Here is a 26919-nt window from a genome sequence, read left to right as displayed (position 1 = left end):
TAAAGCTCAGTTCCATCATTTATAGCACAGGGGTGGGTGATCCTAGCACTGCTGTTGCACTCAATGAGAATGCAGCACCTGTGCCTGTCTGGTGACTGGCACAGTGCTTGGCACATGGTAAGGACTCACGGTGTTGGTTATCATTGTTACCATTATCATAATCCTTTTCTATCTCGTCAAGGAATTCAGCCTAAGTCACAAACTGCGTCACCCCATTAACTACCACCGAGGTCAATTACCCACAGATCTCCAACACACCGTGCTCGGCTCACACTTCAGTACTTGGTACTTGCTGCCCCTCTGTCCTCTCTTTTATGTCTATGGACACCCCCTGCCTGAGTGACACATCTTCTTTGGGCTGCTGTGGTACCTGGTACACACCCCATTACCTCTCTCACTATGTCAAGGCTTAACCCTTTGCTTCCTTGTGTCACCTCCTATCTGCTATGAGCACTGTGTCCCCAGAATCTGGTCCCAACGCCAGCAACTGGTGGTTGAGACTGAAGCGTGGATGAGTGAGCCAGTGGGAGATGAGAAGGAGGGTGAACAGTGGGGCCGGCCTTGGGATCCAGGGAAAGGCAGCCCACTGTGCAGGTGCAGTGTAGATGAGATGGGGGAGGTCAGATCTAATGAAATGCAGACAAGGTGGCCCCTGGAGCTCAAACCAAACCAGCCAGGGTGCCTTATAGACACCTGAGGGCATGCCTGGGACAGGAGCGGGTGGAGATCAACTGCTGGGCCTGGGCTGACCTTAGGAAAGCCTGCAGCACTAGCCCGGGCAGGCAGTTTGCATGAAAAAGCCTTTGGAAGTGGCTTGGGTTGTGAAATCAGCTAACAGTCTAACTGCTTTTCTCTTGCTGCTTTTAAGATTCTTTCTTTGTCTCTAACCTTTGGCATTTTAATTATGATGTGTCTTGGTGTGGCCTCTTTGGCTTCATCTTGTTTGGGACACTCTGTGCTGCCTGGGCTTGAATATCGATGTCCTTCACCAGGTTAGAGAAGTTTTCCATTTTCGTTTCTTCATACAGGTTTTCAATTCCTTGCTCTCTATCGTCTCCTTCTGGTACCCCTATGAAGCAAATATTGGTAAGCTTGACATTGTTGCAGAGACTCCTTTAACTGTTCTCATTTTTGTGGATTCTTTTTTTCTCTTGGCTGTTCTGTTTGGGTGTTTTCTGCTACTTTCTCTTCTAAATCACTGATTTGATCCTCTGCGTCATCTAATCTACTGTTGATTCCCTGTGATGTATTCTTCATTTCAGTTACTGTATTCTTTATTTCTGACTGGTTCTTTTTTCTGTTTTCTGTCTCCATTTGATGTTTGAAAGTTCTCTTTGTGGAAGTTCTCCCTGAGATCACCGAACATCCTTATAACGAATGTTTTGAGCTCTGCATCTGGTAGGTTGTTTGTCTCCATTTTGTTTACTTCTTTTTCTGGAGCTTTGTTCTGTTCTTTTATTTGGTATATGTTTCTTTGTCTTCCCATTTTGGCTGCCTCCCTGTGTTTGTTTCTATGTATTAGGTAGGGCTGCTATGTCTCCTGGTCTTAGTAGAGTGGCCTTATGTAGTAGGTGTCCTGTGGGGCCCAGCGGCACAGTCTTCCTGGTCACTAGAGCCAGGTGCTCTATGTCCCTTGTGTGGGTTGTGTGTCCTCCTGTTAAAGTTAAGCCTTGGTTGCTGTTTGCCCATCAGTAAGAGGGACTGACCCTCGGGCTCATCGGTTGTGAGACTGCCCGTGTCTTCAGGGAAGGGGCTGTCGTTCAGGGACTGACCCCGTGGAGCAGGATTTGCTTTAGCAGGGCTCTCATGCCAGTGTGCCCTGTGGTGTGTCATCCTTGGAGGTGGCGGGTGATGCTCCAGCTTTGTTCCAAGCTGGCCACTGGGCATACCAGCCCCAGGGACCCCCTGTAGGCCAACTTCAGCCCAGTCTGTGCCCTGCCCAGGGCCCCTTGGCATGAGCCACAAAGCAATCTGCAGATGGCCGCCCATGCTGTGCTTGGAGGTGCCCTGAGAGGCCAAGCCACGGACCCAGGCTGGCGGCCACTAGTTCCGGGCTTGGGGCTGCTCAGCCAGCGGTATGGGACATGCTGAAACCAGATGCTGCTTGTTTGGGTTTTGTGAACATTTGAGAGACTTTAGGAAAGTCTGCAGCTTGAGCCAATGTAGGCAGTTTGTACGAAAAAGCCATTGGAAGCGGCTCAGGTGCACCTGAAAGTTGGGTGGGGGCGTGGTCTCAGAATCACCAGGGTGGAGACAACGGCATAGCCAGTTTGGTGGATACTCAGAATTGGCCGCTGCCTGTGTCTGCATGAGGGAAGAGGGAGGGCTCAACAAAGAAAAAACGGTTTCTACCAGCTCCTCTGTCTGGGAGAAAGCTGCCCCTCCAACCGTCACCCTGAGGCCAGACAATGCAGTTCCTCCCCGAAGTCCCCGTCACCTTTCAAGCTTTTGCCCCAGTGCTGGAGCTCAGAGCAAGTGAGTCTGTTGGCAAGTAAGTAAGGCGGTCCATTTAAGAGGAGCACCTGGGACTCGAGCCTCTCTTGTCTCACCCAGCCACAATCTCTGCTTGTTTTCACAGCCAGAAATTATGGGGATTTCTCCCCCCAGCACTGGAACCCTGGGCTGGGGAGCCTGGTGCTGTGCTGGGAGCCCTTGCTCCTCCTGGGGCTACCCTGCAGTTTCTGCAAACAGTGACTGAGTGCCGTGGCACACACCACAGTGAGCCCTCAACACCCACTCCGGTTCCTTCATAGCATGCCTCTCTATAAAAGCAGAGGCTAGAAAGCTAAAAATGGACATTCCCCAAACCCTGTTGTAGCTAGGGGTCAGAATGGGATGGACTTTGCCAAGCACTTTGTGAAACCTCCGTGTGAGAGGTCTGACTTGGAGAGAGCAGGCCGTGGGCAGCTGTGGGGGTAGCTTTCTGAGTTAGTGGGTGATTCCTGGTTGGGCAGCTTCCTGACCTTGGCAGAAGCAGCAGTCATCCTGGCAACTCAGTTGGGGTGTTTGGGGAGCCATTTCTGGAATCTAAACCAAGAGTCTGTTTCTTCAGCCCTCCCAATGTTTCTGTGGTCTATGTCTGGTAATATATCCCTCCCCGCCTAACCGAGTCAGAGTGGATTCTGTGGTCAACAACTAAGAAACTTGATCTGTTACTTTGGTAGGTGCTGGTAATAAGCACCCTCCAATGAATCTCCTGTCCTGGAGGGTTCACAGTCTTGCTGTGAAAGTGTAAAGCGGAGGGCTGTGGGGCATATGGCAAGGGCATTTACTCTTGAGTAGGGAATCTTAGAAGGGTTGCCCAAGGAGGTGACACTTTAGTAGAGACCTAGAAAGTGAATCGGAGTGAGTGAGGCACAGAGGGCAGGAGAAAGGGTTTTCCAGGCAGACAGACCTGTGTGTGCACAGGCCTGCAGTTAAGAGAACTGCTGACAAAAAAGAATAGGGAGAAATTCAGTGGGCTTGAAAAGTGGAGGAGGAAGGGCTAGATTGGGTAGCACTGGGGTTAGGGAGGGGGCAGAGCCTGCGGGCGGCCCGTCTTCCCTGCTGGGCGTCCCTACCTCTGGCAGTCACGACCTTCCTTTTAGTCCATTGGGCTTGAAGTTGTGGGGTTACCATTGGCTGTCTCCTATCACCACAGACCTCCCTTCTCTCAACACACTCACGCCCACATGCACCACACAACTAACCATTCTCCAAGTGCTAGAGATGCTCCACTACGTTAGCGTAGTTTAAAAATACTCTTTAAAAAGACTTCACCAAGTGATATCTCTTACATCTGTCCCTCCACTTCCATTGTCATCCCCAGCCAAGTTGTCACCCCACCTCTAGGATACTACAACAGTGTCCTCATTGGTTGTCAGCCCCTTTAGTTCATCTCCCTCTTCCATGCCTCAGCCCTGCTGGGTTCACACCACACCCACTGCTCAACTTGTGCTGGCTCCCTCCTCCCTATGGAATCAAACCGACTCCGGACCTACAATCTGAGGACTGCCACATCCTGCCCCAGCCTCCCTTTCCAGCTTGACTCCCAGGCTTCCCCGTGAGCCAGGAGCCACACGGTTCTTCTGAGGAAGCCATGTGGCTGTTCCCCTCCCCCCCCACACGGCATGCAGCCCCACCTCTGTGCCTTTGCTGGTGGGACTCCTGTTTCCAGAACTCTTCCCTTGGCCACTGCTCACCTGAATCCTTCCTGCTCTTCAAGTCCCTTCCCCAACCCCACCTCTGGCAGGAAGCATTCTTTTCTTTTCTTTTTTTAATTTTAATTTTTTTCAATTACAGTTGATATTCAATATTATTAGTTTCAGGTGTACAGCATAGTAGTTAGACAATCATATAATTTACGAAGTGACTCCCCCCACCCCTGATAAGTCTAGTACCCACCTGGCACCATACATAGTAGTTATTACGATATTATTGACTATATTCCCTATGTTGTACTTTATATCCCTGTGACTATTTTGTAACTGCCAGCTGTGTTTCTTAATCCCTTCACCTTTTTTACCCAGCTCCCCAACCCTCCTCCCGTCCGGAACCATCAGTTTTTTTCTCTGTACCTATGTGTCTGTTTGTTTTATTTGTTTGTTTGTATTGTTATTTAGATTCCACATATAAGTGAAATCACATGGCATTTTTCTTTCTCTGTCTGACTTATTTCACTTAACATAATGTTCTCTAGGTCCATCCATGTTGTTGCAAATGGTAAGATTTCTTTCTTCTTTATGGCTGCGTAATGCTCCATTGTATAAATGTACCACCTCTTCTTTATCCAATTGTCTATTGATGGGCCCTTCGGCTGGGAAGCGTCCTTTTCTGTTTGCCACATTTTACATGACCTCTAATTTGGATTCTGATGATATTTGCTGCCTTGCCACTTCTTATTTATCACATGCCACTCTCTATTAGCAGTTACTGTATGTGTCCCATCTTCCCAACCAGATCGTTGGCCCCGTGAAGGGAAGGAGTATGGTTCACACTGAATGTCCGGTTTGGACTCTACTGGGAGATCCCTTCTCTGTGTTGTTTTAAACAAAGGGAGGGCCCCTCACTTTGCACCAGATAACTCCATTCCTGTTCACTGGAGTATCCTGCTTTCCTTGAAAAACAGGTTTCCCCTGGTTCCACCTGAGGTCATCTGACCTATAAAGATCCTTGATAGCCCTTTGTCTTCTAGAACTTTTCACACAATAGTCATTTTCAAGCAAGAGCTCTTGGATTTAATCCTGGAAGCTAGGCGCAGTGCAGACCAAGCAGGGTCCGGGAGCAACCCCAGGGGCACACACCAGCAGAACCCACACTTGCATGTCATCATCCCCACTCCCACTTCCTTGGGTAGCAACTGGTCTGCATCCAGCAGCGGGTCTGTCTCCTTCACCTCGGGGTGACAGCCAGCAGCAGAAACACCAGGCCTGGGGCTGCTTGCTGCCCTGCGATTGGACCGAGGAGCCCTAATATCCCTTCCAGCTCTAATATTCTCTGATTTTTTTTTTTAAACTTTCACTCTTACTTCTGTCTCCTGTGATTGCCAGAGACAACCTAAGACTTGAGCCAGGTTACCCCTAATATAAAGAACTTGAAGGTCCCTTTGTAGCTGAAGCCACCAAATAGCTGTCCTGACCCCAGGGGCATCTTGGCATCCTTACCAGCTATTGGAAAGAGCCCACATTTATTTGGTGCTTATTATATGCCAGGCATTGTTCTAAACACTTCATTTATATTATAGAACTGAATCTTCACTGCAGCCCTGCTGGGGTAGGTGCTATCATTATACCCATTTTAAAAGGGAAGACACTGAAGTACTGAAAGCTGCAGTAACTTGCCTTTGGTCCTACAAGCGAAAGGGGAAGAGCGTGGCTGGTAGAAACCATCCTGTTCCAAGCCGCTCCCACTTCAGCCAGCTCTCAGCAGCTCCCTTCCTCTGGGAGTCGGGGAGCACTGCTGAGGGATCCGAAATTCACAGGGATTGTGCCATGTCTGAGACATCCCTTGTCTCAGACCCTGTGGGGGAGGGGAGACTCTAGATAGCTGATTTGGAGCCAGAGGACAGCTTTCTCCTGGGATCCTTGGGGGTTCTGAACGGAAAGCAGGGGCTTACCTGGATCAGTTTCACAGGGTTTGTTCACAGGAAGATGGTTTTATTGACAGAAGTCTTATGTTGTCTTGTATACCACATCTAGCTGGGGATGGACAGCATGCACCCCATCTAACATTTTCATGAACTGCTCGGACACCAGCACATTCTGAGGCAGGAAGAGAGGGGAGCCATCATGAGGAGGGCATCACCACTGTGCTGTCTCCCTGCCCACCAGCCTGCCCAAGCCCAAGTCAGAGCGTTTTGTCTTTTCCAGTTTGTTCTGCAGTGCTGCTCTGATACTCGGGAAGTTCACCTTTTCTCCGAGCTTGTGGTTTGACTTGTACATTTCCCCCGTGATTGATCAGATGTTCTAGTTGAGTGCTGAGGGCTTGTCACATACTATCATCTCAGCTCTGAGCATAAGTCTCTGTGTGTGACAGATGAGGCCCAGCTACAGGGTAGCGAGACGGGTCCCAAAACCAGTGCCATGAAGTGTCGATTTCTACACCAGTGTTGGTCTTCAGAGTAGGTGCCCTGGAAGAAGATCCCTCATTCCAACCATCCAGTCATGGCTCAAAACGCATTGGGAACTCCCCTTTGTGAAGTGTCCTCAGAACTGGGTTATAGGACACAGGAGAAAACGTGTTCTATGAAATAGCCTTTGGTCAAACCTGGCCTCCACAGGTTTCATCAACAACCTGCTTCATTCCTCAGGTGTGGTTCTGGGTATCTTTTGCCTTTTAAAGAATTAAACTTGTGCTTAAGGGCTGAAAACTTACCCTTCCCTTTGTATTATAGATATTCTAGAGAAAGTTCTAGAAGTATCTACAACAAAGGAATTCCAGTACCGTTTAGAGTTATGGCAGCATAGTTGACAAAAGGGAAGGAAAAGGCTAATTCAGACCTATTTGTTCTGGTAGGCTTGTTAAATGCCAGTGTGATCTTAGCTCATGGATTTATAAGCCATCTGTGGCCTAAACTGCATTATTTCTAATGTTCCCTCAGAAACCCCAAGGCAGTGCCTAGGTCTGTACCTTACAACCAGCTCTGGTTGCCAACAATTGCTAACCACCAGCAGACATTAGGAGAGAGGCACAGAATAGATTCTCCCTCACAGCCCTCAGAAGGAACTAACCCTGCCAACATCTTGGTGTTGACTTCTAGTACCAGAACTGTGAGACAATAACTTTCTATTGTTAAGCCACCCAGTTCGTTGTACTTTGCCACAGCAGCTCTGGGACACAAAACGCTCTACCTCCCTCCCAGAGTAGGATCAAATAGGCTGACATATACAAAATTACTTTGGAGAAAAAAAGAGTATAAAATGGTAGACAAGCATAGGATATAGTTATTATCAGCTACCACCTTTAGCATGATTCAGGCAGAGTGAAGTCACTTCCTCAGGCTTTTCTCATCCATCGAGGGAGTTTTACTCTCAAATACTACTCTAAGTAGGCTAAGTTATGAAATGAAAATAAAAGCTTGTCCATGTTTTGCTACTCAGATTCTAAAACTCCTGTGATTCTGGAACCATTCTGGGATCCAGGGCCATCTCTCAGCAAAGCTGACAGTCAACAATTCTGTTCTGGGGTCCTCCCGCCTTTGTTTCTGTCATTTTCTTATCTCTACTCTCAGGCCCTCTCTCTGGTGCTCAGGTCCTGGGTTCCCAGGAACTGGTAGATGATTTCACATTGTGAATGGCTACTCCTGTTGAAAGGACCCCTGGAAAGAGCAGAGTTGTACTCCAAAAGGAGTGATATTTTCATGGAGCATTTGTGTGAGGGCCTGTGAGGGAGGGAGCTATTGGTGCCTGCTGACACAGAGTGGTCATGGTAACTGGTTGCTTCCCAGTGCGAGCAACTACCATTCGATTACTTACGGAAATGTCAAGCTTTTCCATCTTGGATTTGGGGTTCCTCTTGATGGACAGGATCAGTAAAGTAGCCCCATCCACACTCATAGGGTTCAGAAAAAGCTGTGGGAGGTGGGGCGAGACAGGAAGCGGGACATGGGGACAGGAGAGACTGGCTCAGAGCATGGCTTCCATTTCTTCCCATCAAATCACAATATCTGTCATCCACCCAGACTCCTCGGTAAGCACCTGTCTCCCTGTCCATCTGTTTGTCCAATCATCCGTCTGCCTGTTCATCTCGTTGTTCATCTACCCATCTACCCACCTGTCATCTCACTGTCCATCCATCCATCCATCCATCATCCATCCATCCATCCATCCATCCATCCATCCATCATCCATCCATCCATCCATCCATCCATCCATCCATCCATCCATCCAACGTTTATTGGGGCCCTGCCATGTGCCAGTTTCTGGGTTAAGCACTGAGGGATGCACAGGCAGACATGACAAGGTCTCTGCCCTCAGGTATCTTATGTTCTAGAGAGGGCACAGACAAACAAGCAAATGGCATCAGAAGTGTGATGACAGTGACAGGGGTACACGCTGGTACTGCGGGAGCAAGGAAAGGGGAAACCCGTATAGGGGAGAGGACACTTGAGCAGGCCTTGCAGGATGAATGGGGATTAGTGAGGTACGAAGAAGGTGGGGCGGGGGAAGGACCAGAGGAGGCAATAAGATGCAGCAAAAAGAACAAGTGCCGAGGAGCAGAGGTGTTTGGGCAACAGCAAATATTTTGTGAGTAGGAGTCGAGAGAAGAAAGCCACAGAGCTGGCCAGATCACCTACAGCCTTGTGAGCTTAGCTGAGCACTCAGGGCACTACCCGAACGGTGCTGGGAACCATTGAAATGTGGTGTGAAGCTATAGTGGGGAACATGGAGCCCAGTGGCTCTGCGTTCTAGCTTTCAGCCTTGCGTAAATTCCCTGACCACTGTAGAACTATCATCTAGGACTGCTCTGAGCATTCAATAAATATATTTTGAAAGCAAAGCATTCAAAAGAGTGCTTGGTGCATAGTAAGCAGCCGATGGATGTTAGTTATTATTGAAGGCTTTCAGCTGGGTGGTTTCATGACGAAGCAGGCCAAAGCTTTTATTGAGCATCTACTATGTGTCAGCTGTAATGCACTCCAGTGAGAAAAGATAGAGTTGAGCCCTGCTCTCAGAGGGCTTAGCATATAGAATTCTTTGCTTGACTCACCTCCTAGGGGGAATTATTTTTCCAAGATTAGGGAAAAGAGGGCTGGGGCCAGATGTGGAGAGTAATAATTCTGGTGGCAAAAATGATGTGGCCTCCACCTCTGACCAAACTGAGAGTTATAGTTTAAGCTTTTTTTCTTTCTCTCTTTAAAAACATTTTAAAAAATTAGAATGTATTTATTATACTTGGTCACTGTAGAAAAAAATGAAAAAGAAGTAGGAAAAAATGTTAAATTTACCTATATCCTAATAACCAGGAACAACCCTTGCCAACATTTTGTTGAGGCAACTCTTCAGTCTTTTAAAATTCAGGTTCTCTGAACTTTCCTTGACTTCATTGGCCACCGAGGCTGAATTGTTCACAGGCTGGACCAATCTCTTTTCTCTGAGTGGCACTTGGTCCCACTCCAGCCAGGCTAGACGCTCAGCTCTACTTGTCACTAGATGGCTGTCTGGTCTGGTCTGCAGTCACCATGCCCCCTCCTCTCATCAGAATCTGACTTCCTCTTGTCACCTTAGCACTCTAAGGTTGTTGTCCACCCAGATGCCAGCTCACCTTCACGGATTTCTAACTGCCATTCTTCTTCCACCAGGACCCCCATATCTATGGTCCTCCCTAAGCCACCCCATATCTTGCTGACATCCGAGTTGCAGTAGAAAGTCAGAGTTGACTTCCTTCTGCCTCCTGTTAGCTGTGTGGCCTGAGCAAGTCACATAGCCTGTTTTCCCATCTGACGAGTGGAACTAATGGAGCCCACTTTCAAGGATTGGGCTGTGAGTAAGGAGCTGGCTCATGCTAGGAGCCCCAGAAAGCCAGCCTCATCGTACATCCGTTTTCCAACTGCCCATAAGCTTCTATGTTATACAGTAGCATCTAGAAGCAAATTAATTTAAAATGAAATATGTATTCATTCATTCATTCATTTACTAACAGTCACTGGGCACCTGCTACATGCCCAGCGCTATGCCAGGTACAGGGGGTATAAAAATGAGCAACAGCAAACAGTCTTTGTTCTCATGAAGCTCTCACACTAGTCGGGGACAGAGAGTCATTCAACTGAGAGTATAAAGAGAAACTCTGGCAAGTTCTCCATGAAGGGGTGAAAAGGGTTCTGAGGGTTTGGCAGAGTTCCCTGAGGAACTGCTGCCCGAGCTGCCCTCTGAGGCAGGAAGCAGTTAAGGCAAGTGGAGGAGAGCAGTGGGGGAGAGGAGGCGAAAGGGGCCCCGGAGGCCTTGGGTGGGAGCAAGGGAAAACACGGGTAAACCGAGGTCTGAGAAGCACACAGGGATGAGAGAACTGGATTTGAGGGGCAGGAGGCCAGTGGGGGACCTAGGCTGGAGGAGAGTACATAGAGGGTTGGGGTGGAAATCAGATTTATGTTCAAGAGCCTGAAGGAGACCCAGATGGAAGGAACGAAGACCAGTCAGGAGATGACTACCTGGATGTACCAGGTGAGGCATTGGGTTTACAGCAGAGGGACTGCTGCGCATATACACACGTGAAGCACAAAGTAGATTTTCCCAATGATTCTCTTTAGCAATATCCAGCCCCATGACCCTGTTGCCCCTATCCCAACACACACACACACACACACACACACGCACGCACGCACGCACGCACGCACGCACACAAAACAGCCCATTCCCAGCTAGGTAAAGACTTTACCTTCAGAAATTTCAGGCTTTCATTGAACTCCAGTCCTTTGCTGATTTTGGAGACCCCTTCATTGTTGATATTGTTGCTGCTGACATCTAGGTGGGCCAGGGAGCTGTTGAATCTGAGGGCCTCCCCTAGGGCGGCGGCCCCCTCATTTCCAAAGCCGTTCATGGAGAGATCCAGTGTCTTGAGTGTCACATTAACCTCCAGGGAGAGGGGAGAAGAGCACCAGAATCAAGGTTGCCTGAAACATGACAACTCTAGCCAAACGGGCCCCAATTTTTATCCCATGTTGGTGTCCAGACTAGGAGCTCAGTGGTCTCCATGAGAGATCAGTGGTCTCCATGAGAGATCTCTGCCAGATCTTTGCAGGGCTTTCCCAACTGGTCTCTCAGAGTCTCAAGTACTCTTGAGACTCATTCCTTTTGGGTTCTGGTCACTCCCTATCCCATAATTAAACTGCTCTCTTGAAGTACCCTCAGAGATGACACGTAGGCCCCAGCATTTATAGTAAAGAATAACGTGCATCCAGGAATTTTGGGAGGGAGACCAACAATGTGAAGAGCAGTGGATGAGAGCTCAGTATAGCCCCATCAGTGGTAACCGTGAGGAAGAGGTTCAAGATGGCAGGACTGGAGGCCATGGCTGTCCTCAGCCGGGCTCCACACACCACTGCCAGGGAGCATCTTACCCGGAGACCGTTGCAGAAGGCCACAGCTCCCTGTGAGCAGATGTGGTTCCAGCTCAGATCCAGTGACAGGAGCCCTACATTGAGGGCTGGAGGAAGGAGGGAGTCAACTTAGCATCCCTCACATCCCAGAAACTTACTCTCAGAGTTGGCAGGCATCCATGCCACTGGGGCTAAGGATTGCTCAATGCTCATACAAAGTAAAAAACTGAGGTAACGTTTTTCCGTTGTCCATTTAAACACAAAAATCATAAGGTGATTCTCAATGCTGGCAGTGATGAAGTAAAATAATCATACTCATGTATTGCAGGGGGCAAGCAAATTGATACAATCTATGTGGCAAATATCTGGTCACAGATATTTTCCCATTAAAATGTGAGTGCCTGGTCACATGGCAGTATCACCTCTGAGAATCTTCCCAAGGAGACAGGATATGAGAAGAGCTAGATGCTTGTGGATGTTTATCATGGCACCACTTACAAAAATAAGACTTGTGACTCACAGGGGAAGGGGAAGGTAGATCATGAATATCCATCTGGTGGAATATCATACAAGCATTAAAGTAGATGGACATAGCATGGAAAACACCGGTTGTATTTCCACAGGGAGGCTGTGATGAGCATGGCCCATTTCATCCCATGATGTCTTTTTCATGGGGATGTATGAGAGTAGTGGTGGCTGTATTTCTATCCCAGAGAGCTTTAGGGACACAATCAGTTGAAAGTGGCGAGGCTTGTTTACAAGCCGATTTGCATAGAAATTGAATTTTTGTTTCCAAACTTAAAGATACTCATGCTTACAACTACACAGGGTTGGGGAAACACCTTATTTAAACACATTATCATTGTTATTTTCATCTGGGGAGGGCAGATATACTGAGGACACCACTGGAGTAGATGCTAAAACACCCTTGAAGCTTTGTTGAATGAGAAGAATTGCCTTTAGGCCTCAGGCCCGGGAAAACACCTTATTCTATTTTGTTTTAACGGACTGTGCCCTGTGTATTGATCACGTCTGTCTCGTGTCAATCACCCAGATGTACTTTCAGTAAAGGGCACAATACCTTTCATTATTTTGAGGACAAACGTTCTCCCTCCCTCTCTCCCTCATTCTCTTCTTGCCCTTGTTCTTTCCTGCCAATTCCCTCACCCGTCATACCTCGCATGCCTGCATCTCTTAAATGGCCACAAAAGTTAAATTTTCGTTCTGCTTTCGCCACTCACTAGCTGTGTGGCCTTGGGCAGATTACTTAACCTTTTCCTACTTCTGTTTTCTTATTGGTGAAATGGAGATACTAACCTGTGCAAGGGTCGTTGTGAGGATTCATACAAAATGCCTTCTAGCAGGATGCTCGTCACTTAATACTTGGTAACTCTAATAATAATTAATATTTTTTAAAGCTGCATATACAGTTTGATGAAAACAAAATGTTTTCTCACTTTAAATTTGTTTCAAAAATTCGTTTAAAATGTTTGAAAATAAGTGTTTTCAAATGGAGACTCAGGCTGCCCAACAATTCTTTTACCCTTTGTTCCTCTCCTCTCCTCAATGCTATTTTATACCTTCTCCCCTCTCCTCAAACCTCTCTGTCTGTACCCCACTCTCAAATGAAGATCTTGCCTCATAGTTCACTGAGAAAATGGCAGCAATGAGATGGGAGAGCTTCATTTCCCCCCACAAAAGCTACCAGCCTCCCCTTATCTGCACCCACTGTCAGCCTCCTCCCTCTTTCAGTGAATGGAAGGTCCCTGCTGCTCTGTGAGGCAACCCCTCCATTTTTGTTCTGGATGCCGTTGCCTCCCGTCTGTTCAAGGACTTTGCTCCTGTAAGTATCTCCTCCTCCGTTTGCATCATCCGTTTCTTCTTCTTTTCTTCTCTCAGCACTTTCCATCCTTAAAAACCTTCCTGTCCTCCCTGTCACCTGTCTTTCTGTTCCAGCCTTGTCTCGGTGGAGCTTGTGGAGTTGCCATTTCCACTTCTCTGCCTCCCATTTTGAACGCAACCCACTCCAGCCAGGTTTTCATAAACACTTACTTCACTAACATAGCACTTCTCAAGGAAGTCGCCAATTAGCTCCCTGTTGCCAAGTTTTGTGGTCACTTTTCTGGACTCATCTTATTTGACCTGTAAGCAACACTTGACCAGATGACCAGTTTCTCCTTCTTGAAATACTCCTTTGTGTGATTCCTTGTGATTCCTTTGTGTGATTCACTTTCCCTCCCATCTGACTGAGCACTGCTTGTCGGGGTCCTCCTTCCCCTCTGTGACACCTAAGAATGTTGGAGGGACCCAGGGTCAGTGTGATGGCCTCTCTATCTACACTCCTTGCCTAGACAATCTCACCTTGTCCCATTGTTTTAAGTACATCTATATGCCTTTGGCTTCCAAATGTACATATGTCCAGTCCTGACCAACCTCTAAACTCATGTAAGCCATCGGCCTCCTGACAGCTCCACATATGCGTGGAATGGGCAGCACAAACATTTCATGGCCAAAATGCAAATCTAGGCTCCTAACTCCTGCTGCTCTATACCTGTGACTCCCTGTTTCCCCATCTAAGTAAATGACACCACCATCCAACCACTAGCTGAAACAAAATAACTATGAGTCTATCTTTATCTCTCCCTTTCCCTCATTCTTCACATCAACAAGTCCTTTTGGCTTTACTTCCAAAATACATTCTGAATCCATCCACTCTGCTCCATCACCACCTGCTCCCTGAGCCCAAGCTGTTCTCCTGTCTTGCCCAGACCAGTGCACCAGCCTCCTAATTGGCCCCCCTTCTCCCATTCTTGGTCTCAGTTGCATTCTTCATACAGAAGTCCTAAAACTGCAACTCAAACTGTGTCACTCCCCACTGTCACACGCTTCAATGATTTCTCATCACATGAAGAAAATCCAGACTTCGTGTGTGTCCAAGCCCACAAAGACTGACATGAGTGGCTGCAGGCCACCTCAGTGATCTCTCCCTCATTCTCCTCCCCTGCCCAGTCTGTTCCAGCCGCACTGTCCCCTCATGTTCCTCAAATACGCCAGGCTCTGTTTCTTCCTGGAAGGCTGAGCTTCCAGAACTGAGCAAGGCTGTTTCTTCTTTGAAGAAACAATTAGTGTCCCCCCATAAAAAACGTTTAGGTTATTTCTATTTTTTTTTCTTTTATAGCCGTTTGCAATGAACCTCTACAGACAGCTCTCTCTTATGTGTGAGAGCTTCTCTGAGATATGTAGACGAGAACTGCTGCATACTAGAATATATATATTTTCAGTTGTACCAAATACTGTCAAATTGCTCTCCAAAGTACCTTTAACTACCAGCTTCTGGGTGTTCTTCCTTCTCCCTTGTGTTCACTGTGCTGGATAGTCTCTGACTTGAAAATTGTGCAGCTTTGGTAGATGACAGGGGGGATCTTTTTGTTGTTTTATTAATTGCATTTCTCTAATTACTAAAGAGGTTGGCATTGGCTTTCTTTTTTCACTGTCCATATGCCTTGACCATTATTTCATTTGGCGTTGTCTAATTGATCTACAGGATCTTTTATCAACAGTCTGAATACTAATCTTTTATATTATACAAATGCTGCAAATATCTACTCCCCAATGCTGCTTGTCTTTTCACATTGCCCCACAATGTCTTTTATCATAGGCAAGTTTTAAACCTACTGTTGTCAAATATATGAATCACTTTTGTTACAGTTTATACTCACTGTGCATATTTAATAATCCTTAGCCTCCCTGAGGTTAGCAAGTTATTTCTCTATATGTTCTTCTAATCCTTTTAAAGCTTTACTTCCCACATTTGAAATGGACTTTGGGTGTGGTTTACATCACTTTTATAACCAGAGCACTCAGTAACAATCAAAAACAGGAAATGACGCCCTCTCCTTTGCTGGCCCCTCCCTCTATGGGACTCACCCAGCATCTGTCCCAGGAGCTCCCCTCCCTTATCAGAGAATTGGTTGTGACTGAGATCCATGTTCTTAATTCGGTAATTGACCTAGAGAAAAAACAGTGGAGAGAGGTCATTTGAATCTTCCATATGACTGCAAATGCCTTACTTACCTCTGGGCAGTGTGGTGGAGGGCTCCCATACTCCCCAAATTGGGTGGACTGAGGTTCATTTTCTGTTTAACTGTTGATGACAACTGGGAGAGTTTAGTACCATCCAAGCAGCCCTACCACTTGCGGTGGCTTTTGTCAGCATTGCCAGGGCCCAAACACTCAGGAGCAGCCTAAACCATACAAGTGACCTCATTTCTCTATGCCCAGAGCCACCCCCAGGTCACCCAGGGCTCCAGGGACATCTCCCACATGGCTTGGCTGTACCCACCCCTTGCTTACCGACAGGGCCTGCAAGAACAGCTCTGCAGATTCATCCTTGAAGTTATTTCCTGTATAGAAGGTTGGGCATTAGCAATGCTTTGCAGACTAGGGCTCCCTTACCCTCCCATAGGACTGGCTCTGCCATCCCCTCCCCTTTTGGACGATCAGACGTAGAGACGGTGGCAAGCACTGAAAGCAAATGTATGAACACAGAAGAAAACAGGAGAAGAAAGGGCAACTATTGACCGTCCTCTTTAATGTCCCCTTCTCTTTCTGCCATGACTGTCCAGGGAGTCCCAGGAGTTGGTACACATGCCCTGTGAGTCATTGGCGGCATCAACCCCTAACCTCGTGCCTCAAGTCTGTAACATTATAAAAAATGCTAATCCAGTCTGAGCAGCATGACTGGACCAGAGGGGCACAAGTGAAGCACTTGTCTTGCGTGCAAAATCTAGGGTGTTGAAAAACTCAGTGATCAAATGAGTAATAGCTTAGTATTTTAAAAAATCGAAACCAATGCAAAAACATCTGTGATGAACAAAATTTTTAAATTTTAAATAAAGGCAGGATCTGACCCTGTGCTTGCATGGCTAAGCCTTACTCTTCTCACCCCCATCTGTCCCTTTTGGATCCTGTTTTGCATTTATAGTGCTGATATTGTTCACCCCAGATTTATTAATCCTTTTGCCTTAATTTTGACTTTTAAAAATATTGATCAAGATATTTACTTAGTTCCTGAGCTATTTCGTGCCCTTTAAATTGTGCTCCCTTATCTTACCCTAGCTCTGGCCCTGCTAAGCAGTCTAAGCACTCTAAAAGATTTCTGGGAAATAAATGACACAGAGACTTATCCCCAAATTTCTCCTTTGAACTCTTTTCCCCCCCTCTTCTTCCACCTCCTCCCCAACTCCAGTTCAAGCCGTTTTTTCTCAGTCTAGTTGTGTAGGACACAGCTCCCTGGCCCATGCTGGTGTTATGAGCCTTGTGCTCCCCAGGCTGAGGCAGTTGGTCACTGGTGGTCGGTCGTCAATCGGCCACTCACGGCAGCTCACGGCAGCTCTCGTTGGCTGACGGCCACTCATGGCAGCTCATGGCAGCACACGGTAGCACATGGCATCACACAGCAGCCCACGTTGACCTCTGGCTGCTCACAGCAGCCCAGCTCCAGGGAGAGCTGTTGTTCACAATCTTAGCTGTAGAGGGCGCAGCTCATTGGCCCATGTGGGAATCGAACCGGTGACCTTGGTGTTAGGAGCAAGGCACTCCAACCACCTAAGCCACCCGGCTGGCCCTCTCCTTTGAACTCTTAATAATTTTTGTATCTCTAATACCTAAACAGTGCTTGGTACATAACCGGTGCTCAATAAAATGCTGAATGAATGAATGAATGAATGCAACCACCAAAACACAAATACTTCTTTGGCTGTGTCTGGTACCAGTGCAATAAAATGACATAAAAAGCTAGTCAATGTTTAAAATTAGGTAATTCTAGAATTCAGCAACTCAGGAAATATGTCAGCTATTATTTGTTTAAATACTGTTGCTCATCCATTCTCTTCTCCTTCATGGAACTCCTATTAATTATATTGGGTCTATTTTTTAATATATATATATATTTTTCTTTCTCTGTATCTTTGCTTCTATACTGCAAATTATATAAAATATCCTTTTATCTCTCTTCCAGGTCACTAATTTTATTAACTTGTATCTAATTTGCTGTTGAATTTATACATTGAGTCTTTAATTCCAATTATTACATATTTTTCATTTCTAGAAGTTCTATTTTAGGGGGCAATCTTTTAAAAAATAGTGATTTGTTCTCGTATATTTTTATTTGTGTTTTCTTAATCATATTAAATATAGTTTATAATTGGGTGCAAGATATCTGTTTGCTGGCAGTTTAATTAATAGTACTCCTCTGCTGTTTAGAGGATAAATTATATGGTCACTCAATATACAGTATGTATCTGATGATTCTATTTTCTGAAGTTCTTGGGAGCCTGATGCTGCCACTTGTTGAATCGGATAACTCTCATGGTGTTTTGTTTCCTTGTTTTGCAGTTTTGGATTGTGAGCCCATTTTTTAACAGAGCTTTATCTGTGGGAATCCCAAGCAACATGGAGCTTGGGTCAAGGGGTTATTCCTCCAAAGAGGTTTTATGTTTGTTTCTGTTGCATGCTGCAAGGTGTTGCCAGCCTGGGATCACTTTTAATGTTAATTTCTTGACTTTGGGGTTCTAGGACCCTGTGGATAGTATAAATTCAAACCACAAACCTGAGTTAGGGCAGGTCTGTGGGTACTAGAATTCTCAAGTGACTTTTTATTTTGCTGTGAGACAGATAATAAACTAGTTAAAAATAGGTATATAGTAGGGGGTCAGGTAGCAATAAATGCCATTAAGGAAAACCAAGCAGGCGAGCAGGATAGAGAGTAATGGTGATGGAGAGGGGCTGCTGCGACAGGGTGGTCCGAGAAGATGACATCCCTAAGGAGATAACATTTGAGAAGAGACATGAATGAAGTGAGAGAGTGAGTCATTCAGAGATATCTGGGGGAAGAGACTTTAAAGCAGAGGAAGGAATGTTGCAAAGTGAGTCAGAAGTTGCTTGTCCAGGAAAGCTAGAAGCCAGTGCAGCTGTGAAGAAGGGGCACGGATGACCGGAAAGGTTTAGCAGGGTCTCTGAAATCAGAAGGGCTTGGTCGGGTTCAGTTACACCCTGATTTTCTCTGCCCTTCTCCTTATTCTTCTCTCCTTTTCATTCCCAATGTCCTTTCTCACCGCTTCCATGGGCTCACCTGAAAGCTGAAGCTTCAAGAGCGAAGAGACATTTCTTTGGAGAAAGTCTGAGATGATTCTGGCTCCCTCCAAACCAAGATCATTGTCAGATATATTCTAAAAGGCAAGAAAACACTTATGTATGAACAAATCCCACTGAAGGGCCCTCATTAACAAATAATGTCAGGCTGGGGCTGACTTAAGTCCTAAACTGAGGGGGTAAGGTCTGGGAGGGGGGCTGGGGTGAAAGGATGGGAAGGGTTAGGGTGACGCAAAGGAGAGAAGGGAGACAGGAGCTCTGCTTTTCTAATGCCTGGCTGGGAGGCCCTCGGGCTGGTCTCAGCTTCAGTGACACTCCAGTCCCCAATTTAGCCCTGGTACTTTAGATAAGCACATTGTGACATTCCCGCCCCTGCCCCAAACCCAAGATAGCTTTATTTGAAGAGTTTGGCATAAAACTATTGGAAAATGAGTTTAGAGTAAATCATCATTGGAAATTCCATTCATTGATTCATGAAGCAGAAATCACTGTTAGGAAGAGGTAGGGATAGAAATGGACATAGTCCTTTCAGGCTCGTGGGAGGGAATTTATATAAACCAGCCATTATTATCTTGTTTTTCTCCCCTTTTTTTTCAATTTCTAAGAATTGTGGCAAAGCACACATAACACAACATTTACTATCATAACCATTTTTAAGTGTACAGTTCAGTGGTCTTCGGTATCTTCATATTGTTATGCAACTATTACCATCATCTCTCTCCAGGCACATTGTACTTTATGACATTATTTCAGGTCTTTATTTTTTAAATTTTCTCTTTAAGGCAACTATACAGTAGAAGGAAGTTCATCTATTTAGGGCTTCTGAGGTCCAGACAGAAATGGTTTCTAAGGGTTACCTACAGCCACAGGGCACACTGTCCCATTGACCAGCATCTGAGGCGTGGCCCTCCTCTGAGAAGTCACTTCTAGAAGAGAAGGGCTCCCAGACTCACTGCAGAAAGCCTGCAGGCCGGCCTGGGCTCAGGCGGGGGCCTCTGGCTTATCTCAAGTGGTTTTTGAGCTGCCAGCTGTGGTGGTAGGAACCAGCAAAGCAGGACACAGTACCATCTCCTGGATGTAGTAGTTCTCTTGTAGCATCTCCATCAGACTCAGGACGCCCATCTCCATGATACAATTGTCTGCCAGCTCCAGGGTGATCACAGTCGTGTTGGACTTCAGCCCCAAGTGGAGGGAGAGAAAGACAGAGGTGGTTGGTGACCTAGTCAGCTCACTGCCCTTGCCCAGAACCTATCCCCTCTCTTAAACATCCCAGCCATGTCAGAGGGGTACAGGGATACAGTCTAGCAATTCTGGAGGAGGAGATAGGAACAAGAACAGTGGAGGAGATGAGCTGTCCCATTGATGGCTAGGACTACATGCTCATATTTTATATGCATATTTGCTAGGGCAATATGCTTCTGCTGGACACCTCCAGGAAAAGGGGCTCTGCAGGGGAATTTAAAACAGGGACATTAAAACAAAGCCCTGAAAAGTAAGAGATGCAAGGAGGAGAACAAATTTTAACTATTTAGCCTCAAGGAGAGAGGCCTGTGACCTGATCCCAGAGGAAAAAGAACTTGATACATTTAATAAAGATATTTAAGCATAAGGCTTTAAGCACAAAGCATTTGCTCTGTCTGCTTCCCTCAAAAGCCTTTCTTCTAGTTGAGGGTTCAGGCTTATCTGGTACCCTCTTTTAGTTAGGACATTGCTTCAAGGCTGTTTGGAAGGAGCTGGACTTAAATCTTAAATAAATATCTATATCCAAACTAGTCTGCATTGCCACAGGGAGGGAATGATTGGCATTAAAGCATGGGGAACTAGGGTTAGCCCTAAGCAAAACTTTTATTCTTCCCTTCCCACCTCGTTCCCAGTACAGAAAGGCACAGAGAACAAACACATCTTTGGATGTGAACATTTTCAAAGCACCCCGAATAGTGAGAGAAGTAGCAAGTGCTAAGGCGTTCTAGGCTCCAGGGAAAAGGAGAATGTGACAGTTCGAGTAACTGCAATGCAGGGTGGCCCACCCAGCGCCTTCATGAAACGCCTTCTGGCCTCAGCTCTCTTGGGTGGGCAAAATTCCATTATGCTAAAGGTAAAGCAGCTAGCTCAGATGGCCGCCCAGTCTAGGCGTCATTTAGCAGTGTCCAGAAACAGGAGTGGCATGACCACTTCTGGAGTCACTCTGGGGACCAGCACAGTGGGGCGCAGCAGGTGGTCTGATCACTAAGTCCATCCACATTCATCTTACACAGGCGAGTATCTATTGGTCACCCTCTGTGCTGCCTGCTGGGGAAATAAGATAAACAGAGAACGTCACTGCTCTCCAGCGGCCTGCACTCTGCCAAGTGCGAGGGCATGGACACAGGTGGGTGAGGAATAGACATGAAGAAATGTGAAATGTGATCCCTGCTGTCAGAGTGCTTTTAGTCTAAGCCAGGGAAACACAACATGTGAAAAGTTAAACAGGACAAAAGATAAATGAAACGTCAGTTCTGCAGAACGTCGCAGTGATTAATTGTCACTGCATGTGGTACCAAGAATCCAGGGAGAAGAAGCTCCCCCCGGACTGAAAATGCTGTCACCAGAAACATGTGGCCCAAGTCCTGAGAGGATATCATTATTATCCACTTTTTTCCCATGAACCTCAGAAGGTAATGGTGCATTCCTAGCATTTCATTAATCAGTCTTTCAACGCTCAATAAACTTCAAGATGGCTTTGTTCTTTCTCTGTTCTTCCCTTCCTTTCCGCCCCCTCCCCAGAAGCAACACAATCTCACATTTTATGGAATTTCTTAATGTGCATGTACTAAATGCAGATGCTGCTATGTTTCCAAAAATAAGTGCATGCTTTTTCTATTGTAACCAAACTTTCTCTTTACTGTCCTGAGTGAACAAACAATGTAGTGCTGACATACAGTTGTTAAATTTTCTGTTTTCTTGGGATGGGAGTCAGTTCTGTATATAATCAGTTATAATTATATAAAACTATGATGAATTCAAGGTCAAATCCTTGTTCACTCATACCAAGCCGAGAGAGAGAGAGAGAGAGAGAGAGAGAGAGAACATTATTCCTATGGGAAAACATGATCCAGTCGATAATGTGACCCTTAAGAATTACAGCATTGCAAAAGGCAGACAGTGAATGCAATGGTTCGATAGTGAACCCATTTATAGCAAAGGTGAACTTTGGAATTGAGACCTAGGCTGATATTTTGTGCTGTGCTCTTGCTCAAGCACTAGCCCAGCTATTTTTTTGGACCCACAGATTGGTTCCTTTGCTTCCTGAATAAGAAGGAGCATAGATTTCCAAGGCCCATTTCTCTAGCAGCCTCCTTCCCAGAACCTGGTGGGAAGTCCATGCCTGTTGGGGAAATCAACTGGCAGTCAAGCAGAGCTTAGGGCAGGGTGGGCAGGATGACATTTTGGGTGTCATGGGGGCCTCTCTGACTCTTGGGCCCGCCAGCCTGTCAACCCCCACCTCTGCCAGGCTTGGTGTGCCCCCACTGGCATGCTCACCACCAGGGCTATAGCAATAGCCTTGGTACCATTGGGTCCCAGCCCGTGGTGGTTGAGGTTCATGCAGGACTCTTCCATGTTGCGGAGGAAGTAGGAGACAGGTGCTACGCCCAACAGTTTGCAGGCCTCCATGTACAGCTCCCTTTGTCCGGCGGTGAAATATTTCTCGGTATCTGCAAGAAAAGATGCACATGGATGAAGGCAGGTTTCTCCTCTACCTTTGTCTTATCTCCTCTCTAACCCCAGGCCGCGTTCACTTCTCAGGACCCGTCCCTATGGGTATATGCTCGAGAGAGCAACTCCAGTTGGGAAGTCAGCCAGCGATGGGAGAGGGAGACCTTAACTCCGGAAAGCCTCAAATGGACGTCTCCCTTTGGGTAAGAGATAGGTTCCCAGCTTTAGGTCCCACACATTCCTAGGAGAAGAAGCAGTGTGCCCCCCTCCCCACCACCTTCCTGGGTTGGCTGCATTCAGTGACTGGTCACCAAGGATGTCTGAAGGCCTAGGTTTCCTGCCCACCTTGTGACAGCTCCAAAAGGCCAAACAGACAAAAAGCTGGTGATATGTGGTGGTTGAGGGAGTCTCCATTTCAGTTTTAGTTTTGCTACCACTGTTAAAATGGGAGCCATAAGTAAAGCATTACTAACGATTCGGAGGAGTACCAACTTTAATAAGTCCAAGTAGGACAGAGTGGGCTTCTCAAGGTGGTAAATCAGTGCAAGATGGATAGACTCCCAAATCAGCCAGAAAGAAACTTTCATGTGAGTTTCCTCTTTCAAAGACATGCTTGTTGTTTGTCCTCCAAAAAGGACTGTCATCCTACTTTACCAATGACAAATCGGCCCCAAAGCATACAGAACTGATCAGTGCTAAAGCCAGCTAACAGAACTGGGGATTTTGCTTCTCCATTCCACCCTCTTGGGGACTTTGTTCCATAGGCTTAGACCAGCCTGGCTTGTGGGCAGAGGACAGTGGGCATGAGCCTGCCTGGATTCCAGACGCCCCCGCAGCTGCATCCTCATTAGGCAAGCCCGTCAATGGCAGGGCTTCCCATGGCCAGCTGGGGTCCAAACCTGCATCTAGTTTTCCTCCAGATCCCAGGGCCTTTGCCAACTCACGCCAAACATTTCTAAGGCGGACAATGAGAGCTTTGTTGGTGATGGGACAACTTGACAAGCAAGTTGATTTTGCAGGCACAGTTACAAATTGACCTTCTCTTTGCCATGGTTGTAGAGCGGGGTTTCTCAACCTCGGCACTATTGATTAACATTTGGATTTGGATAATTCTCTGTTGTGAGGGGCTCTCCTGTGCAATGTAGGAGATTTAGCAGGATTCCCGGCGTCTCCCCATGAGATGCCAGGAGCAGCCCTCCACCCCAGTTTGCCAAATGCCCCCTGAGGTGCAACATCACCTTTGAGTGAGAAACAGCATGAGGTGGGTGAGCAAGTTCTGCTCTCTTCTCTCCCTCTTTTGTAGCCTCACCACCACTAGCTTCCGATGCCCACCCCAGCTCATGTCTCAGGCCATCCTAGGAAGCCCCTCCTGCCCCATTCCCAGCGTCTCAGCCCCAGCTGCAGGGGCCACTGGAGCGGAGCAGCTGAGCCCCAAGTTTCTGTCCCAGCCCGGAGTTGTTGGTGCCAAATTCAAACATTAGACGTTCCTGTTTGCCAAGGCAGCGTCTGTAACCCCAGCTTTATCCTTGGCACTGTTTCTGCTCTGTTGGATTCTGCTGATCCCTTCTAGCTTCACTATGGTTATATTTTAGAAGCAGCTGTAACAGTGCTGTCACTTGCAGGGAGTGGGGAGTGAAGAGGGGGCTGAGTAGAAGCAGGAGTCTGGGATAACACATCCAGTGTTTCTACCTGCCACCTGCTCCAACCAGGTGAAATTCAGTGTTGAAAGCAACATTCGCAGTGTCCTTGAAGTGGAAAAGAAGTCAAAGAAAGAGCAACAAGATGCCGGGAAGGGGTAAGAGGGTGGCAGGGAGGAGGTCTGCGTGGAGGAAGAGTTGCATGTTGACACGGCAGGGAGGTTATGAGCTGACCGTACAGAGGAACTTCCTTGCATCTCTGCTGCTTCTGGTCACTGCCCACCCCTCAGCTGCCAGAACACAGGAGAGGAAAGGTCACCGGGCTAGCCTCAGCCTGAGACGTTTGAGGCTGGCCAGCATTGTTCTCAAGCCTTGCTGCACAAGTGTTCTTTGTGGCACTTCCCTTCTTGGGGAAACTGGGAAGGAGAAGAGGGTGGAGGTATTGTTTGCAGTAAGAGAGTCGTTGCTGAAGCTTAGCTAGCCTCCGACCCCCAACCCCCATACCTCGGGGCTTGGATTGGCCATGGGGGACAAGAACTCTAACGTGAGTAGGGGAAAGTCACCGGGATGCAGGATGGGCCACAAACACTCCAGGGGCCCCTGGTATATGGAACACAGGAGGCAGATGGGCAGAGCAGAGCGAACATAGGATCAGCGCACATTGGCAAGCTCTCCATGGCCTTGGGAAACTCATACAATCTCTTTAAGCCTCAGTTTCCTCTTCTGTCAAATTAGGTGATAATGCCTCCCTCCTGGGGCTATGGCAAAGATGATGTAAGATGCACATGTGGAAACATTTAGAACACCAGAAATCCCTGTTCATTTACTGGTTCAGTTTTCAATAAGCTGATGTGGCCACTCGGCTTAGGAGCAAGACCACGAGTATGGGGGCAGCTGCAGCTGCTGTCACCAGGGCAGCTTTGAGGAAGACATGGCACAGAATTAAGCACAGGTGTTTCTGTCACCTTCCCTCTGCAGGACAACATGGCGACCTGCTAGGCAGGGCCATGGCAAATTGGGGAAACCAGATCTCTGCAGCTGGAGGACAAAATTGAGTTTTCCCGTCACCCCTGAATGCCCACTCTTACCTTCAATCTCAAGGTCTGTTTCTGAGCTCTCCCGGGCTGGTTTATTTTTTTCAACAGCCGGGGGAGCTTCGAACTCACAGTAGAACATTTCATCACTGTTCTGTGGTGCTGGCTGAGCTTCAGTCTCATCTGGAAGAAAAACTCATCTTCTTGATTCTAGAAATGAAAACTGCTGGCCTTTCAGGTGGAGTACCACTGGATTCCCTACACCTCTGTGTCAGGTCCTGACTGCAGCCTTTGTCCCCCCCCCCCCCACTTCAAGTGGCTCAAGGTGCCAGGGGACTCCATTCTGCAAGCCTTCCCTCCCCGACACTGCTGCCTCCCAGCCAAATCTGTGGGGTCTTGTGCTACCCCCGCTTGTGTTCTCTGGAGACTCACTGCTCTGCCCCATTCCCTTTTTGGTCCTGCCTTGGATGTTGGCTTCTTGCTCCCTCTTTTCTTTCTTACTGGCTTCGGTGGGGTTCAGAGTCTGTTTTACTCTTTTGGAGAAAGGATGTGTGCCAATACCTAGGTTCCCTCATTGGCAGGGACAGTGATTCTGGGAAGGACAGGGAGGGAAGGGCAGGCAACTCGGGTCCAATGAAAAATAAACCAGAGCAGGAACAGTCCCAGGAAGCAGGACGGATGACTGGATTCCTAAGAATTTGACCTCGCTTCTCCCCCTTCCAATCTAACATTTGTTTTATAACCATGAAGAAGGAAGGACTTGCAAAATCTCCCTGGGGTTGAAGTTCATTGCTATGATTAAACACACATGTCCTGAGCTTCCCTCACACCAGTTCCCTGCACTTGCTAGACGTGGTTTTTCTGCTGCTGGGCCACTGATCTGGGACCAGCTGTGGGCGCCTGAAAGCCACACACAAAGGTCCAGAGCTTGTCCTCCCACATCAGCGGGAAGCAGTGGTTTGGGGAAGCCACGCTGCACCACCAGGTGGCCTGTCAGAACTTAACTAACCTACGCTTTGGGTGGGCTGAATATTCGTGGCAGGGATCCCAAGTTTGACCACCCAGGTTCTAAGATAATGGGGTTCCTAATGAATCCACACTGGTCTGTGTCTTTCTTAGTGCTTGTCCATAGACCCAAGCTCCAACATTTATTTCCCAGCCTGTAAGACAGGTCTGTGTGATATGTGGCGGAATTGCTAATGGCCTGACAGTTACAAGATTTATAAGATATACAGCAGCTTAGCCAGAAAGCTTAGCCATGAAGAAGTGTTGACTTTCTGTGTCTTAATTTTCTCATTAGTTGAACAATTTTAGAATTCCATCCAACCAGTGGAATACTGGTAAATATCTAACTGGCTCTCCAGAAAAGAAAAAAAAAGAAATCCTGATGTATGGTGTTAGCCAATATCAGGGGTGTAAATGTTCCCGACATGGCTAATTTCAAACTACCAACATGACACTGACCAGCTCAAAAAATGAAATTTAAAGTCGGCTGGAGTTGGTAGAGGCCAATTTCAGCACAACATTGCATTCAACTCTCTCACTCCCTGTTTGGCGAGCCCTGAGGCAAAGTCAATGTAACACATTATCCCAAGTCTAGAGGGTCCCAGGTGAGGAGGGAAGGGCGTTTCTGGGTCCACGTGATCACTAGGTGTAATACTGAGGAAGCCTGAGTGGTGAGAGATGGGATGTCTTTTCACCTGTTGTTTCGTGTTCAAGAGGTTCGTCATCGTCCATGGTGCCAGGTCCCTCTTGGGGGATGCTGCCAGCTTTTTGCCACCTTTCTACTGCTTCCCTAAGAAGCACACCTGTCCATTCACCCCTGTCTCAAACTTTGTGCACTCTGCCCTCACATAGACAAATTCCAGGGGGGCTTAAAGTTATCCTTCCA

The 26919-nt window shown here is 47.2% G+C and overlaps 2 protein-coding genes across 2 annotated transcripts in view; one reads left to right on the top strand and one right to left on the bottom strand.

Moving 5' to 3' along the window:
• On the bottom strand, positions 1 to 26765 carry LRRC74A (leucine rich repeat containing 74A). Its single transcript, XM_088797067.1, is given in 14 exon segments — positions 1 to 478; positions 480 to 620; positions 6095 to 6155; positions 6157 to 6239; positions 7953 to 8048; positions 10852 to 11046; positions 11534 to 11619; positions 15440 to 15521; positions 15866 to 15915; positions 18645 to 18741; positions 19730 to 19837; positions 22184 to 22356; positions 25083 to 25223; positions 26729 to 26765. Coding segments are annotated over 14 exon segments (1398 nt in total). The 3' UTR covers positions 1 to 430.
• ANGEL1 (angel homolog 1) overlaps positions 1 to 26919 on the top strand; it is a 62477-nt gene that overhangs the window by 2592 nt on the left and 32966 nt on the right. The gene's annotated exons all lie outside the window — the stretch shown is intronic.

The sequence above is a fragment of the Rhinolophus sinicus genome, chromosome 3, assembly GCF_057876585.1.
Source record: "Rhinolophus sinicus isolate RSI-liver-muscle chromosome 3, RSI-T2T, whole genome shotgun sequence".
NCBI classification, from domain to species: domain Eukaryota; kingdom Metazoa; phylum Chordata; class Mammalia; order Chiroptera; family Rhinolophidae; genus Rhinolophus; species Rhinolophus sinicus.
Note: the sequence above shows the minus strand (reverse complement) of the source record. Positions and strands in the feature narration are given on the sequence as shown.